General features: G+C 39.8%; 1 protein-coding gene across 7 annotated transcripts in view; it reads right to left on the minus strand.

Annotated features, from left to right (window-relative positions):
- The window catches only part of OSBPL9 (oxysterol binding protein like 9), a 187,493-nt gene extending 179,978 nt beyond the window's left edge, over positions 1-7,515 (minus strand). For 3 of the 7 annotated variants that reach the window (XM_064589155.1, XM_064589154.1, XM_064589153.1), the window contains exons 1-2: positions 7,351-7,488; positions 2,527-2,589 (exon numbers count right to left, since the gene is read on the minus strand). In XM_064589155.1, coding sequence (XP_064445225.1) covers positions 2,527-2,589; positions 7,351-7,461 — 174 coding nt within the window. In that variant the 5' untranslated portion in view covers positions 7,462-7,488. Of the gene's footprint in view, positions 1-2,526; positions 2,590-7,350 lie in introns of all 7 variants that reach the window. The other 4 variants (XM_045897716.2, XM_045897714.2, XM_045897713.1 and 1 more) reach the window with 2 other exon arrangements.
- Between the last annotated feature and the right edge of the window lie 6,689 nt (positions 7,516-14,204).

Consider the following 14,204-nt stretch of genomic DNA (forward strand, 5'->3'; position numbering starts at 1 on the left):
GATCATGACCTGAGCCGAAGGCAGCCGCCCAACCGACTGAGCCACCCAGGCGCCCCTATAAATTCACTTTTAACTGTTTGATGGGAGTGGTGCTGAGATCTTTCTAGGAGAATCTGAAACTACCTCTTTTACATCTTTGCAAGAAAAATACATATACTTATGCTCTTCAAAAATTTTGATCATCTTCCAAACATTTCTAAGGACAGCCAAATAACTCTTAAATGTGTTTCAACTACCAGTGGTTTTTTGTTGTTGTTGTTGTTTTAATTTTTGATTTATTTGAGAGGGAGAGAGAGAGAGAGAGAGAGCGCAAGGGAGAGTACAAGAGCAGCGGGAGGGAGAAGCAGACTCCCCGCTGAGCAGGGAGCCCAAAGCAGGGCTGGATTCCAGATTCCAGGACACTGATCATGACCTGAGCCTAAGGCAGACGCTTAACAGACTGAGCCACCCGGGGTAGCCCCCAACTACCAGTAGTTCTGAAATGCAAAATCTCTTCCAGGCAGCATGTAATAGGGAAGAATATATGATTTTTCTAATGATTCTTTTTACAAAAAATACCTTGAGTGGCCCTGGTAACTTATTAATTCACTGTTGCTAACTTTCTCTCCAAAATGTTATAAAAACAATATAAAGAGAGTTGAACATTTTGGAGTAATGATGAAACAAATCATATTTTATAATCTCAACTAGTTCCTCAAACAACCTGATTAACCTTTAATGTATCCCTAGCCATTCCTTTTTTCCAGGTCCCAAGGCCATTGATCTAAATCTTTTACTACACTCCTTAAGTACTAACTCTACCCTCATTTTTAACATGGATCTTGATTCCTGTCCCTACAACATTTAAGCAAAATCCTACCTTAGAAGCCCTACCCCTTAATTTCATATCCCTCTCTGCCTCTTTCACAATAAAACATCTTGAGCAATCTACACTCACTTTTTCTACTTCTTACACCTTAGTCTTTAAACCACTCCAATCTGCCTTTCTTCCACCCCTACAACCCCATTGAAACTGATCTCACTAAGGGCATCAGTGATCTCCAAACTGATCAATCCAGTAGATCCTTTTAGTCTTCATCTATTCAGTCCTCCCAACAGTATTCAGGCCAACTCACTATTCCCACCCTGACTGCCACATTCTTCTGGTTTCTCTCTTGTATCTCTGGCTGTCCTTTGTCACTCTCCTGTGCAGGCTTTTTTCTCTGTCAATCCCCTGAATATGACTGTGGTTTAAAAATCTGTCCACAGGGGCGCCTGGGTGGCTCAGTCGTTAAGCGTCTGCCTTCAGCTCAGGTCATGATCCCGGGGTCCTGGGATCGAGCCCCACATCAGGCTCCCTGCTCAGTGGGAAGCCTGCTTCTCCCTCTCCCACTCCCCCTGCTTGTGTTCCCTCTCTCGCTGTGTCTCTCTTTGTCAAATAAATAAATAAAATCTTTAAAAAAAAATAAAAAAACAAAAAACAAAATCTGTCCACAAATTCTTTGACACTCCTTTCAAAAGGTAGGGCCTAATTCCCCTTCCAATGCCTGAAATTCCCATTCCCATTCTCATGAGCTAAATTGTATGGTGCATTTCTAATGAACAGAATAAGGCAGAAGTGATGTTCTCAGACTAAGTCATAAAAGGCACTGCGGCTACCTCCTCGCTTTCACTTTGATCACTCCCCTTCTGGGTGAAGTCATAAAGCCTATCATAATGACACCAGTCTAGCCCAATGAAGAGGCTAGCTGGTGAGGAACTGAGGCCACATTCCAACAGCCAGCAAGGAACTGACGCCTTGTGCCAACTGCTGTGTGAGTGAGTCATCCTGGAAGCAGATCCTCCAACTCCAGTCAAGTCTTTCACAGGACTGCAACCCTAGCCAATGTCTTGACCGCAACTTCTTGAGACCCTGAGCCAGAACCACCCAGCTAAGTCACTCCCAAAGTTCTGAACCACAGAAACTCTAATGTTTGTTGTTTTAAATTGTTAAGTATTGGGGGTAACTGATTACAAAGCAATAACTAATCCAAAGATGTTTCTGAGCATCCTAATTATTCTCTCTCAATTCTCCATATATAAAGCTAATATGTATCTGTAACCAGATTTTTTCCTGAATTCCAGACTATAGGACATCTTTATATCAATTTCAATATGCCCCAAAGCAACCTCTCCCCCAACCTGCTCTTCCTATCTTCCCTATCATCATTCCCCATGTAAAACCAAAAACCTGCATTTCATTAGACAACTCCTCCCCCTTTCACTCATATCCAATCACTAAGTCCTGTCGATAGGACCTGATTATTTCTCTGTAATGACAGTCTTCTTTAAAGGATACAAATTTTACCTGTACCTCCTGATCAATTTTAAAATCATAGAGACAACCAGACATTATGTGCCACCTAATGTAATGTTTCACCTATGAAGAATTCTTGCCCAAAAGAAAAAAAAAACTGAATTTGATTAAGTTTCTAGCTCTAATTATCAGTTTATACAGTTCCTATATTGTAGGAAATACAAACAACAAAGGAATATGTTTAAACATACCACAAGAATGCCGCCAGCAAAATCCAGAATGTAGAAAATCCCACAGAATAAATGATCTGGTTTCTTCAACAAACAAGAAAAAAGAAAGAAATGGAATTGGAATCCTGACTCCAACTGGTGAGGGAGAAATGTTTGAGACAAGGAAACTGAACACTGACTAGATATTTTATATTAGTAAATTAGTAATACTTAGTTGTAATAATGGTATTGTGATAACTTTTTTAAAAGAGAAAGACCTTAACTTTTAGTAATACATCTGAAATATTCACAAATGAAAGGATATAGTATCTGGGATCTGCTTTAAAATGAACCAATGGAGAAGGAAGGAGTTGGTGGAAGTATTAACAAAACAATATTGGCCATATGTTGATAACTGTACAAGCTGGATGACAGGAATTCATTTTATTATCCTCTTCTATATGTTTGAAATTTTCTATAATCAAAATTTTTCTATAACAAAGACTACTTACAACACTTAATGATTTTCACTGCCCTGGGGGAAAAATTCAAATTCCTTAGCACAGTTTACCAAGAAAGTCTTTCTGGCCCCTACCCACCTCTTCAGCTCATCTCATGTCCATCTCACAGCCCAAACTCCAGGACTGTCTAACTCCTTACTCTTGTCTCCTCCGAAAACATTTATTTCCTCTATCTCAAGCAGTTATCTCTCTCTGCTCACATAGCTAACCTCTATTCATCATTCAGGTCATAGCAAACCTGTTTCTTCTAGGCAATATTTCCTGACCTTCCAAGACTGAGTCTTGGACCTCCCTACATACCCAAGCATCCTATGCTTCCCTGATCACTTTTCTTGCTTGCTGTATCCCCCAGTAGACTCTAGGTATCATGAAAGCATGGATTATTTCCATTTTATTGCCATTTTAACGCCTCCTTCTGGCACTGCACCTGGCACACAGTAGGTTCTCAGTAAACATGTGATAAACTTACAAAAGGCATGATCTTTACTAACTTTCTAACCTTCCAACTCCCCATATATCTGTAACTCCCTCAATTTTCCTTCCTTTCTCACCTTCCTTTGTGATCATGATTCACATAAATGGTTGGCTGTTCACAGTGTTCCCAAATTTATACCTTAGCCCTCCCTAGGTATCTAATAAACTTACTTATGTGCTATAATCTAACAGATCTTCATTTCCAGGCCTAACCTATGGCTCCCAATGCCTTCTGGACTCAATATCCTGCTATCTCCCATATACATTTTTACACTAGAGCTGCTCAGAAATCCTCAGTATCTTCTTTTTATTATTATTATTATGTTATGTTAATCACCATACATCATTAGTTTTTGATGTAGTGTTCCATGATTCATTGTTTGCATATAACACCCAGTGCTCCATGCAGTACGTGCCCTCTTTAATACCCATCACCAGGATAGCCCATCCCCCCACCCCCCAGAAATCCTTAGTATCTTCTTAATGCACTTTTATGTTCTCAAGTTTCCTATTGCCTAAAATGCCCCTTTTCTCTTCTTCCTTTATCCTATAAATCTCAGCTCAAATGTTTCCCTCGCCTTTTCCAGGCAATGTTCCCACAGCACTCTATTCTTATTTCTATTGTAGAATTTATCATATTGTTTTGAAATTTATCATATTGTTTTGAAATTATGCTTAGGTGTCCGCTGCTAGACTGTGAGTTCCTAGGTAGAAGGGACTCTCCTTCATTCTGTACCACCACCATATATAATACAATGCCAGTTACAAAGTCGGCCCCAAATAAATGCTTGCTGAATGAACTACGTTATATTGTTTCTAATACTTAAGAGACTGGACTAGAGCTGAAAAGACTGTCTCAATCTACTTTCCTAAAAGAGACAGTTTCTCTCTTCATGTATTGGGCAGAACAATACTATTATGAAGCTCTTTTTCAAAAACTGAAAATTCACAGAGTATGAAAATAAAAGAAAGATAAAGTAAAAAGACATTCATTCCCAGAGAACAGGTCTAGGTCTGGGCCCAGGCCCAGAGAAAAAGATCCAGGCTGAGATGACATTTAGGTGAATCTATTCAGTTCACGGCAATCCCAGTGATTCTAACCCAACTCTGAGATTATCCCAATATCAATTTTCTTTTTTTTCTTTCTTTTTTTTTTTTTTTTTTTTTAAAGATTTTATTTATTTGAGAGAGAGAGAATGAGAGACAGAGAGCACGAGAGGGAAGAGGGCAGAGGGAGAAGCAGACTCCCTGCTGAGCAGGGAGCCTGATGCGGGACTCGATCCCGGGACTCCAGGATCACGACCCGAGCCGAAGGCAGTCGCTTAACCAACTGAGCCACCCAGGCGCCCCCCAATATCAATGTTCAGTACAGGGGAACTCTAAAGCAAGGCCAACCAACTTTAGTTCAGGGTTTTCATGGCCACCCTGGAATAGATCTCCAATCACAGAACCAGACCAGAGCCTAAGTGATTTTGGAAACAAGGGACAGAGTGACTTGCTATTTATTACTCTGCTAAAAGGCTAATGTAACTAATTCAGATACTCTTTCTGGAAGATGTAGCTCCAAGTTATTAGCCCCATGCAAATCGCTAAACTGTACCTTCTAAGCCTTCTGAATCCTAATGTACTAAAACAATGTCTAAGTATACAGAAGCCCTTGCCAATGTTCAACGTGTCTCCTACTTTAAGTGTATACCTATCCTCTTTTCATCTTTGCTGGACCTCCTCTAATTTGGGATTAGGTATCATTTTATTTCACAAGATCATTTTACTTTATAATATTTCCCTGCTGTTTCTCTACAAGCAAATGCTTTAATACCAAAGAACTAGAAAAGGAAAAAAAAAAAAGGACTTCTAAAGAGCCATTAGTGAGAAATATGATACCTCCTTCAGCTGGCAACGATGATGTTTTATAGAGTCTGGTCTCAGAAGGCAGAAATTAGGTACTGGGGGAAGGGGAGGAAGAAGTATATGAAAAACCTATATTTAGTTAGTAAGGAAAGGAGAGATTTATCAAGGTATTCAAAAACTAAAAGGGCAAGGAGGCAAAAAAAAGGATACACTAAGGAAAAAAAAAACCATACAGGAAAAAGGAGCTGGGCTGGGCTAGGAGCTCCTAAGAACCCCAGCTTGGGGCCTCTCCGGTATGGCCCTAGGTTCAGACCAATACAAATGTGGGATTTGTAGAGTTAACTTAATTCCATAGTGCTACTTACTGAAATTACTCTACCTTGAATAGGCTGGAAAGGGTCCATTGGAATTTCTGATTATCACATCTAATGAAACCCAACATTACTCTTTATCTGAGCCATGGGATTTCATAATTCCAGAGTTCTGAGGATATAATGTTCAGTTTCATCTCTTTCATGGCTACCTAAAGATAATTTTGAACGATGGGCTTAAATCTCATTCAGGTTTGGTTTTTTCTCCCTTTAAAAATTATGTAGAGAAAGGACGTTGATAGTTAAAGGATGCTCAAAGTTGTATTTTTTTACTCCTGCAGACTAGCCTTTAGTAACTCACAGCTTGCACTTAACCTCTCTCCCCTGCAGATAAGTGCAGTGAAAATAGAAAGCCAGCAATCTGGAATCCTGATTACACCACTTACTGCTTAGCTTTGTGATCTTGAGCAAATTACTTAAAAGCCTGGAGCCTCTATAAAATGAGGATAACAAATACCTACCTTGCATAGTTACTGTGAGTGAAATGAATTAAGGGAACCACTAAACTAGAATATAAGCTCCAGAGAAAAAGAATGGTGAATACCTTGATCTCTGCTGATTCTTGCTCACAAGCACACACCTAGCCCAAAGCAATAATAATTAACATACAGCGCGAGTTCAATAAATGGTTTTCAAACGAACGAATAAATACTAGTGCTCCCACTTCTCTCAACACTAACCCTTCTTCTATAATTTTTTTTCTTCTTTTATAATTTTCTGAAGGCTTCAGGGAATTCTGTTTTGTCCTTTTAAGTGGTTTCTTCCCTCTAGTTGGCTATTATTAACTATACACTCTTCAGAGACAGTACTTTTGTAACTAATTTCTCTAATACCACCCACCTTCTATTTCTAATGCGGTAAGTGTGGAACGGATAATCAGAACATAAGATTCATGGCAATTCGTGCACTTGCCCACGGCCACTGGTTCGCGTTTAATGACAGTGAAGCCCTAAATTCAGCCCTCCCCAGAATACAACTTTCAGGAGACGCCGCACTATCCGTTCCGTCTTCGCTAACGAGAAACGCCTGGGTGGGAAATCCTTGGCTTCAAAAGTTAAGGCGTCGGTTACGCTCGCCTCTCACAGAATAGGAGTGCGTCCCATGAAAGAAACACTCAGTTTGGGCAGACAGCGGGGATTTCGGACTCCTTCGTGTGGCCCGAGAGCCAGTCACCTCAGGACCTGGCCAAGCTTGTGTGACCACTGCTTGGAGAAAACAGCGCCCTTTAATCCCTGGAGGGAAGCTAAGGGGCGCGGCAGTCTACAGGGTCGGGGGGGCAATGTCAAGTTCATGACAATGTGGGGAAACCACACGCACTGCGTAACCTGCCCTTTTAAATCATGGCTACGACCACCCTCACCCGCCTACACCCGCGCTGGATCCCACCACAGCTTAATACCGGACCCTAAAAAAGGAACGCGGCTCGCCCCTAACCCATAAATCAGACAGCCACTGCCTGGTTATTGGCTGCGCCACCATCTCCTTCACCCTCATTGGCTCTCCGGGACGTAAAACCTCCCCTCACGAGGGAACCCTCTCGTACGGCGGCACCCCCAGCTTAGCAACCTCTACCCGATTACCAAAAAGCCCGCCCCCCCCCGGGATAGCGACCCCCGAGGCGCTCGGAGCTTTGCCCCACGAGGTCTCACCGTGTAATAGGAAAGCAGCCCTGCATTGTAGTCCAGCACAAACCAACGGTACTGCCAGCCCTTCATCACGTTAGTCCATTTACTCAGCGGCCCTTCCATGATAGACGCCATCTTGGGAGCCGCCAATGACAACAAACGACCTGACGTCACTCGCCTATAAGGCATTCACTGTGGGGGGCGGGGCCGCCACGGGAAGGGGCGGGACCAGGCGGGGCCGGGGCGGGGCCAGCTGCTGCTGCTCCTCGTAAACTCAACCACCCATGCCCCCAGCTATCAACCTCAAACAAGCTTTCATGGGGCGTGTATTGTGTGCAGAACTGGGTGCCAGGGATGTGAGGAATGCAAGCATGAATACCGCTAAGATTATTTATTAACATAAATAATTTTATTACCCATGATGATACCTTACAGGTCCCAAAGATTTCACATCTGATATTCATTTATGCCTTCATTTCACAAATCCATTCATTTAAGAAATATTTGCTATTTTGTGTTAGATACTCTTAGGCTTTGGGGATTCAGCAGAGACTTCATGAGGAATAGAGGGGAACAGGCAATAAAATAAATAGTAAATTACATAGTATATATGTGTTTTTTAAGATTTTATTTATTTATTTGACACAGAGAGACACAGTGAAAGAGGGAACACAAGCAGGGGCAGTGGGAGAGGGAGAAGCAGGCTTCCCGCCAGGCAGGGAGACCGACTTGGGGCTTGATCCCAGAACCCTGGGACCATGACCTGAGCCAAAGGCAGACGCTTAACGACTGAGCCAGCCAGGTGCCCCAAATTACATAGTATATTAAACACTGGTAAGTGCTATGCGGAAAAATTAAGCAAGGAAAGAAGCAGAAAGTGGGAGATGCAATTTTAAATTCCCAAATAGAGAAGGCTTGAATGAGAAGGTAACAAACTTTGAGCAAAGACCTAAAGAAAGTGAAGGAGGGAACCTGGCAGAAGAGCCTTCCAAGGGAAGGAATAACAAGTGCAAAGACCTTTAGCCTGGCATGTTGAAGGAACAGCAAGTTCAGTATGAGTGGATGTCATGAGCACACTATGAAGTGCATACACAAGTTTTGTCTTTCCACAATGTCAGCTTTATTCAATCATAAAGCAAATTTAATCACAATTATAAAGCAGGTTCAGGATTCCAAATTCAATGACATTTCACCATGTGATTAAACTTGACTTCTTACACAGCACACAGAGCAGGACAGAAGACAAACCACACAAACCAACAAGATTACAGAAAGGTATAGGAAGTTAAGGAACAAACGCAAAGTCTGTCTGTGGGTGCACAGCTGAGATAAGGCCCCAGTCTGATCCAGGTCAGCTCTCAACACTTACTGCTTATTATGTTCAAGTAGTGAAAGATCTCAGTTCTGTTCAGAGATCATATTGAGCAAGCCTCTGGCAGCAGTTGAATTTTTAAGTGGTCAGACATAGAGAGGTCATGTCTGAAGAGTCTGTTTGGGGCAAAAATCCTCCCTTTTTGAAGGCATTTAATTGGTCCTGGGACCCTGAAGACCTCCTCTGGTTCTGCTTGCTATCAGTTCTGGGCTGTCAGCTGATGCTGGTCCCAGAGGTATCTCCTAGGTGCTGTACCTTTAACTACTTGTGTCATTGCTTGACACAGGCTCCTGCTTGACATGAGAGACTCCATTTTGCTCTCTACAGTGGAACAGGGTGCCAGGGAGAAAGTTGTAGGAAACAAGGTCAGAGAAGTAAGGGTAGATCACTGAGAGCCTATAAGGACAATGAAAATACCGTCCTGCTATATTAGGCACTGTTCAAGGTCCTGGGAATGCAACAGTGAAGGATCCAGAAAGTTTCCTTGCTTTCTAAAAGCTAAAGTTGGTGATGAAAAGCAAATACTAAAAAAGTAAATAAGAAAAATATCTAATACTGATTTAAAAAACAAAAACAAAACCTTGCAGAAAATTTAAGTAAGTTGATATAATAGGAAGCCAGTGAATGACTACTTTATATTGGGGGTGGAGGATCTAGAAATGGCATTTAGATTAAGATGTGAAGGGTAAGAAAGAGCCAGCAATGAAAATATGAGGGAAAGAACTAAAAAGGGAGCTGAGAAGTGAGACATTAGCTAGAAGTGGAGGTGAGCTAGAAGGGAGAGGTTTTCTTTGTCTTTTATTTATTTTTTGAACTTAAAAAGTATTTTTATTCAGGTACTGTGTTGTGAATCCCTTCTCTTTGCTGATAACACAAACTCTAGGAAAAAGAATATCACCAAGGGAGCTAAACCGAGAACCTATTTGCTAGCTAATCAAATTAAGTACAAATCTCAAGTAAGATTAAATTGATCATGCTTAATCTCTTCATTATCTTTTTTCCCAGTTTTATTGAAATATAATTGACATATAACATTGGATAAGTTTAAGGTGTACAACATAATTATTTATACATATAAACATATATGATTATATACATAACTAGATATATATCACTAAATGATTACCACACTATGTTTTGTTAATATCTATCATCTCACCACACAACTTTTTTCTTGTGATGAGAACTTTTGAGATTCATTCTCTTAATAACTTTCAAATACACAATATAGTATTGTTAACTATAGTCACCATGCAGTACATTACATCCCCAGAACTTATTTATCCTATAACTGGAAGTTTTAACCTTTTGATTGTCTTTTAATTTGATGTAGTCTCACTTGTTTATTTTTGCTTTTGTTGCTTATGTTGTAGGCATCATATCCAAAAAAATCATTGCAAGACCAATGTCAAGAAGTTTTTCCCTATGTTTTTTTCTAGGAGTTTATGGTTTCAGGTCTTACAATGAAGTCTTTAATTCATTTTGAGTTAATTTTTGTGAGGGGTCTAATTTCATTATTTTGCATGGGAATATCCAATTTTCCCAGCACCATTTATTGAAGAGACTATCTTCTCTCCAGTGAGTATTCTAGGCTCTAATGTCAAATATTAGTTGACTATACAACATGGATAGACTTTGAGGGTACAATGCTAAGTGAAATAAGTCAGTCAGAGAAACACAGATACCACATGATTTCACTCATATGTGGAATTTAAGAAACAAAACAAAGAAAACAACAACAACAAAAACAAAACCAGACTCAAATACAGAGGACAAACTTGTGATTGCCAGAGGGAATATGGGTAGAAGGAGGGGTGATACAGAAAAAGGGGATTAAAAGTACACTGATCTTGATGAGCACTGAGAAATGTATAGAATTGTTGAATCATTATATTGTCCACCAGAAACTAATATAGCACTGTATGTTAATTATACTTCAATAAAAAATAAAATAAAATAAAAGGGCAACTCCGATGGGCGTTCTCCAGATTAAAATATATATATATTTTAAGATATATATATATATATATTGGTTGACTGCATATGCATGGATTTATTTCTGAGCTTTCAATTCTTTTCCTTTGGTCTATATAGCTGTTTTTATGCCAATATCATACTGTTTTGATTACTGTAGCTTTGTAATATAGTTTAAAATTAGAGAATGTGATACCTCCAGCTTTGTTGCTCTTTCTCAGGATTGCTTTGGCTATTTGGGGTCTTTTGTACTTCCAAACAAATTTTAGGATTTTTTTTCTATCTGTAAAAAATGCAATTGGAAACTTGATAGGGATTGCATTGAATCTATAGGTAACTGTGGATAGTATGGACATTTTAACAACATTAATTCTTCCAATCCACAAACACCGAATATCTTTCCATTTATTTGTGTATTCTTCAATTTCTTATGTTGTCTTATAGTTTTCAGTGTACAGATCTTTCACCTTTTTGATTAGATTTATTCCCAAGTATTTTATTGCTTTTGGTGCTATTATAAGTGGGACTGTCTTCTTTATTTCTTTTTCAGATAGTTCATTGTTTGTATATAGAGACTGTACCGATTTTGGATATTGATTTTGTATACTTCAATACTGAATTCATGGATTAGATCTAAGGTTTTTGGTGAAGTCTTTAGAATTTTTTTTTTATTTATAAAATCATGTCATCTGCAAACAGAAAGAATTTGACCTCTTCCTTTCTAATTTGAATACATTTTATTTATTTTTCTTGCCTGGTTCCTCTGGTGAGGACTTCCAGTACTATGGTGAATAGGATTGGTGAGAATGGGTACCCTTGTCTTGTCCCTGATCTTAGAGTGAAACCTTTCAACCTTTCCACATTGAAACATGGATTTGTCAAATATGGCCTTTATTATGTTGAGGTTCACTCCTTCTACACCCAATTTGTTGAGGGTTTTATCATGAATGAAGGTTGAACTTTGTCAAATGCTTTTTCTGTACCTATTGAGATGATCATATGATTTTTATCTTTCACTCTATTAATGTGATGTGTCACATTTTTTTGATTTGTATATATTGAACCATCTTTGCATCCCAGGGATGAATCTCACTTGATTGTGGTGTATGATCTTTTTTAATGTGATATTGATTTTGATTTGCTAGTATTTTGTTGAGAATTTTTACAACTACATTCATGAGGGATATTGGCCTATAGTTTTTTTGTAGCATCCTTGTCTGGCTTTGGTATCAGGATAATGCTGGCCTTATAAAATGAGTTTGGGAGTGTTCCTTCCTCTTCAGTTTTTTGGAAGAGCGTGAGAAAGATTGACATCAATTATTCCTAGAATGTTTGGTGAAATTCACCAGTGAAACCAGGAGCAGGGATACTTCATCCATAGTAATAAGAGGGAAAGCAGAGAGTGTGAGTTCAAATGCCAGGGGTTGATAGTTTGATGGTAGAGAGATGAATGAGTTCCTCTCTGCTTTTAGTTGAGAAGAGGCTCAAAGCTTAGTGGTTAAGAATGTAGACACTGGTGCCACAGTACCTGGATTTGAGTCCTCAGACCCATCACTTAGTGGCCATATGGCCTTAGGCAACTTTTCTAACTTCTCTGTGTTTCAGTTTCTCCATCTTTAAAATGTGGAAAATAGTAGCAGGTTGTTCTGAGGATTAAATGAGCTCGTACATTTAAAGAGCTTAGAACAATACCTGATAGATACTAAGCACTCAATAAATATTAGTTCTTAGAATTTTTTTCCAAAGAAATGTGGCACAAAAAGGAGAGGAAGGTTTGAAAGAGTCATTTCAGAGAATGAGAAAGCAATAAAAGTGGCGTAGAATTGCTGGGCAGTATGGCGTGCCCACTTAAGATTTATGGTCACAGGGGCACCTGGGTGGCACAGTCAGTTAAACATCTGACTCTTGGTTTTGGCTCAGGTTGTGATCTCAGGGTTATGAGATCAGCCCTGAGTTGGGCTCAGCACTCAGCGCAAAGTCTGCTTGTGATTCTGTCTACCTCTCCCTCTGTCCTTCCCCATGCCCCATGCTCCCTCTCTCTCACTCTCTCTCTCAAATAAATAAAATAAATCTTTTTAAAAGATTTATGGTCACAAATTTAAAGTGAAACCAGTCAACAGACCATATATTGGCTTTTCTTCAACAATGTCAGGCTGTTCAGGAGTAAGCTCAGAGTGCGTAGACAGCTGGATTTAATGAAGTGAGCTAAATACAGGAAGAGAAGGACAATTAAGTTCACAGTGATACCCAGTGGTATGATTATAATTTTGGATTATGAAACCCAGTTTGGGTAAGAAAGGAAATAAGAACAGGAGGGGAAAAAATAATGAATTGTAGATCTTATTAAAGTGAAGGAAGAGCTAGAGTGGGAGTAGGTGACCTAGAAGGGTAAGAAGTGGTCATCAAAATATGGGACACCTGAAATCAAGATTTTGGAAGTGAAATAGTTATTGATGAGGGCAAAGACTGAGGTCTGACCACAGGCATGGATGACTGAGGAGAGGAATAGACTGGGAATGAGGGGGTCCAGAAATGGAGAAGCAAGACAGTTGTAAAGTGTTGTTCAAGGACATGTTGAGGTCACCCAGAATAATGACAGGAAAGCAGTGTAAAAGAAGAGAGCTAGGAGCTTAAATCACCACAGAACTGGGGCTAATGCCCAGAGATTAGGTAGATGACAACAACAAAGCAGAATAGCAGGTGGTAAAGTGGAATGTCAAGGGCTTAAAAGAGCTAAATTTTATGAAGGAGAGGAGTAGTTTCCCCTCTCTTTGGTTTAGAGGCAGCAAAGGGGAGCATTTAGTCCTTAAAATACCCTATGGGATAGATAGTAACACCCCATTTAACTGATGAGAAAATTGAACCCAGTGGACTTGCCCAAGTTCACAGCGTTACTAAATAACAATGCATCACTCAGCACAGAATTATTTTTTAGATTTTATTTATTTATTTAAGAGAGAGAGGGCACATGCACACACACATGCAAGTTGAGGGAGGGATGGAGGGGGAGGGAGAGGAAGAGAATCTCAAGCAGACTCTGAGCTGAGTGCTGAGCTGGACACAGGGCTCCATCTCATGACCCTGAGATCATGACCTGTGCCTAAACCAAGAGTTGGATGTTTAACTAATTGAGCCACCAGGTGCCCCTCACTCAGCACAGAATTATTAAGCCCTCTTTATGTGCCAGGCTTTTGGGCTAGTCACTGATAAGATTCCTCCCTAAACATGAGGGAGTCTAATGCAGAAGTACAGTACATAAACAGACGGTGACAGGACAGTGTGATAAGTACTTTATACTTCTTCCCCTAATCCAATGTTCTCTCCACTGAATTCACTCTCAAGACTCCTAGATAAATAAACATTTAGTTATATAAGATATTATGGGGAAATGCTGGGAGAGATACATGTTTATTGTTTTCTCTCCCACTTCGAAGGTAATCTCCACAAGAATAGAGATTTTTTTTTAAGATTTTATTTATTTATTTGAGAGAGAATGAGATAGAGAGAGCATGAGAGAGAGGAGGGTCAGAGG

Source organism: Mirounga angustirostris, unplaced genomic scaffold (assembly GCF_029215605.1).
Source record: "Mirounga angustirostris isolate CCGP_5_RB_7025 unplaced genomic scaffold, mMirAng1.0.hap1 SCAF_4, whole genome shotgun sequence".
NCBI classification, from domain to species: Eukaryota; Metazoa; Chordata; class Mammalia; order Carnivora; family Phocidae; genus Mirounga; species Mirounga angustirostris.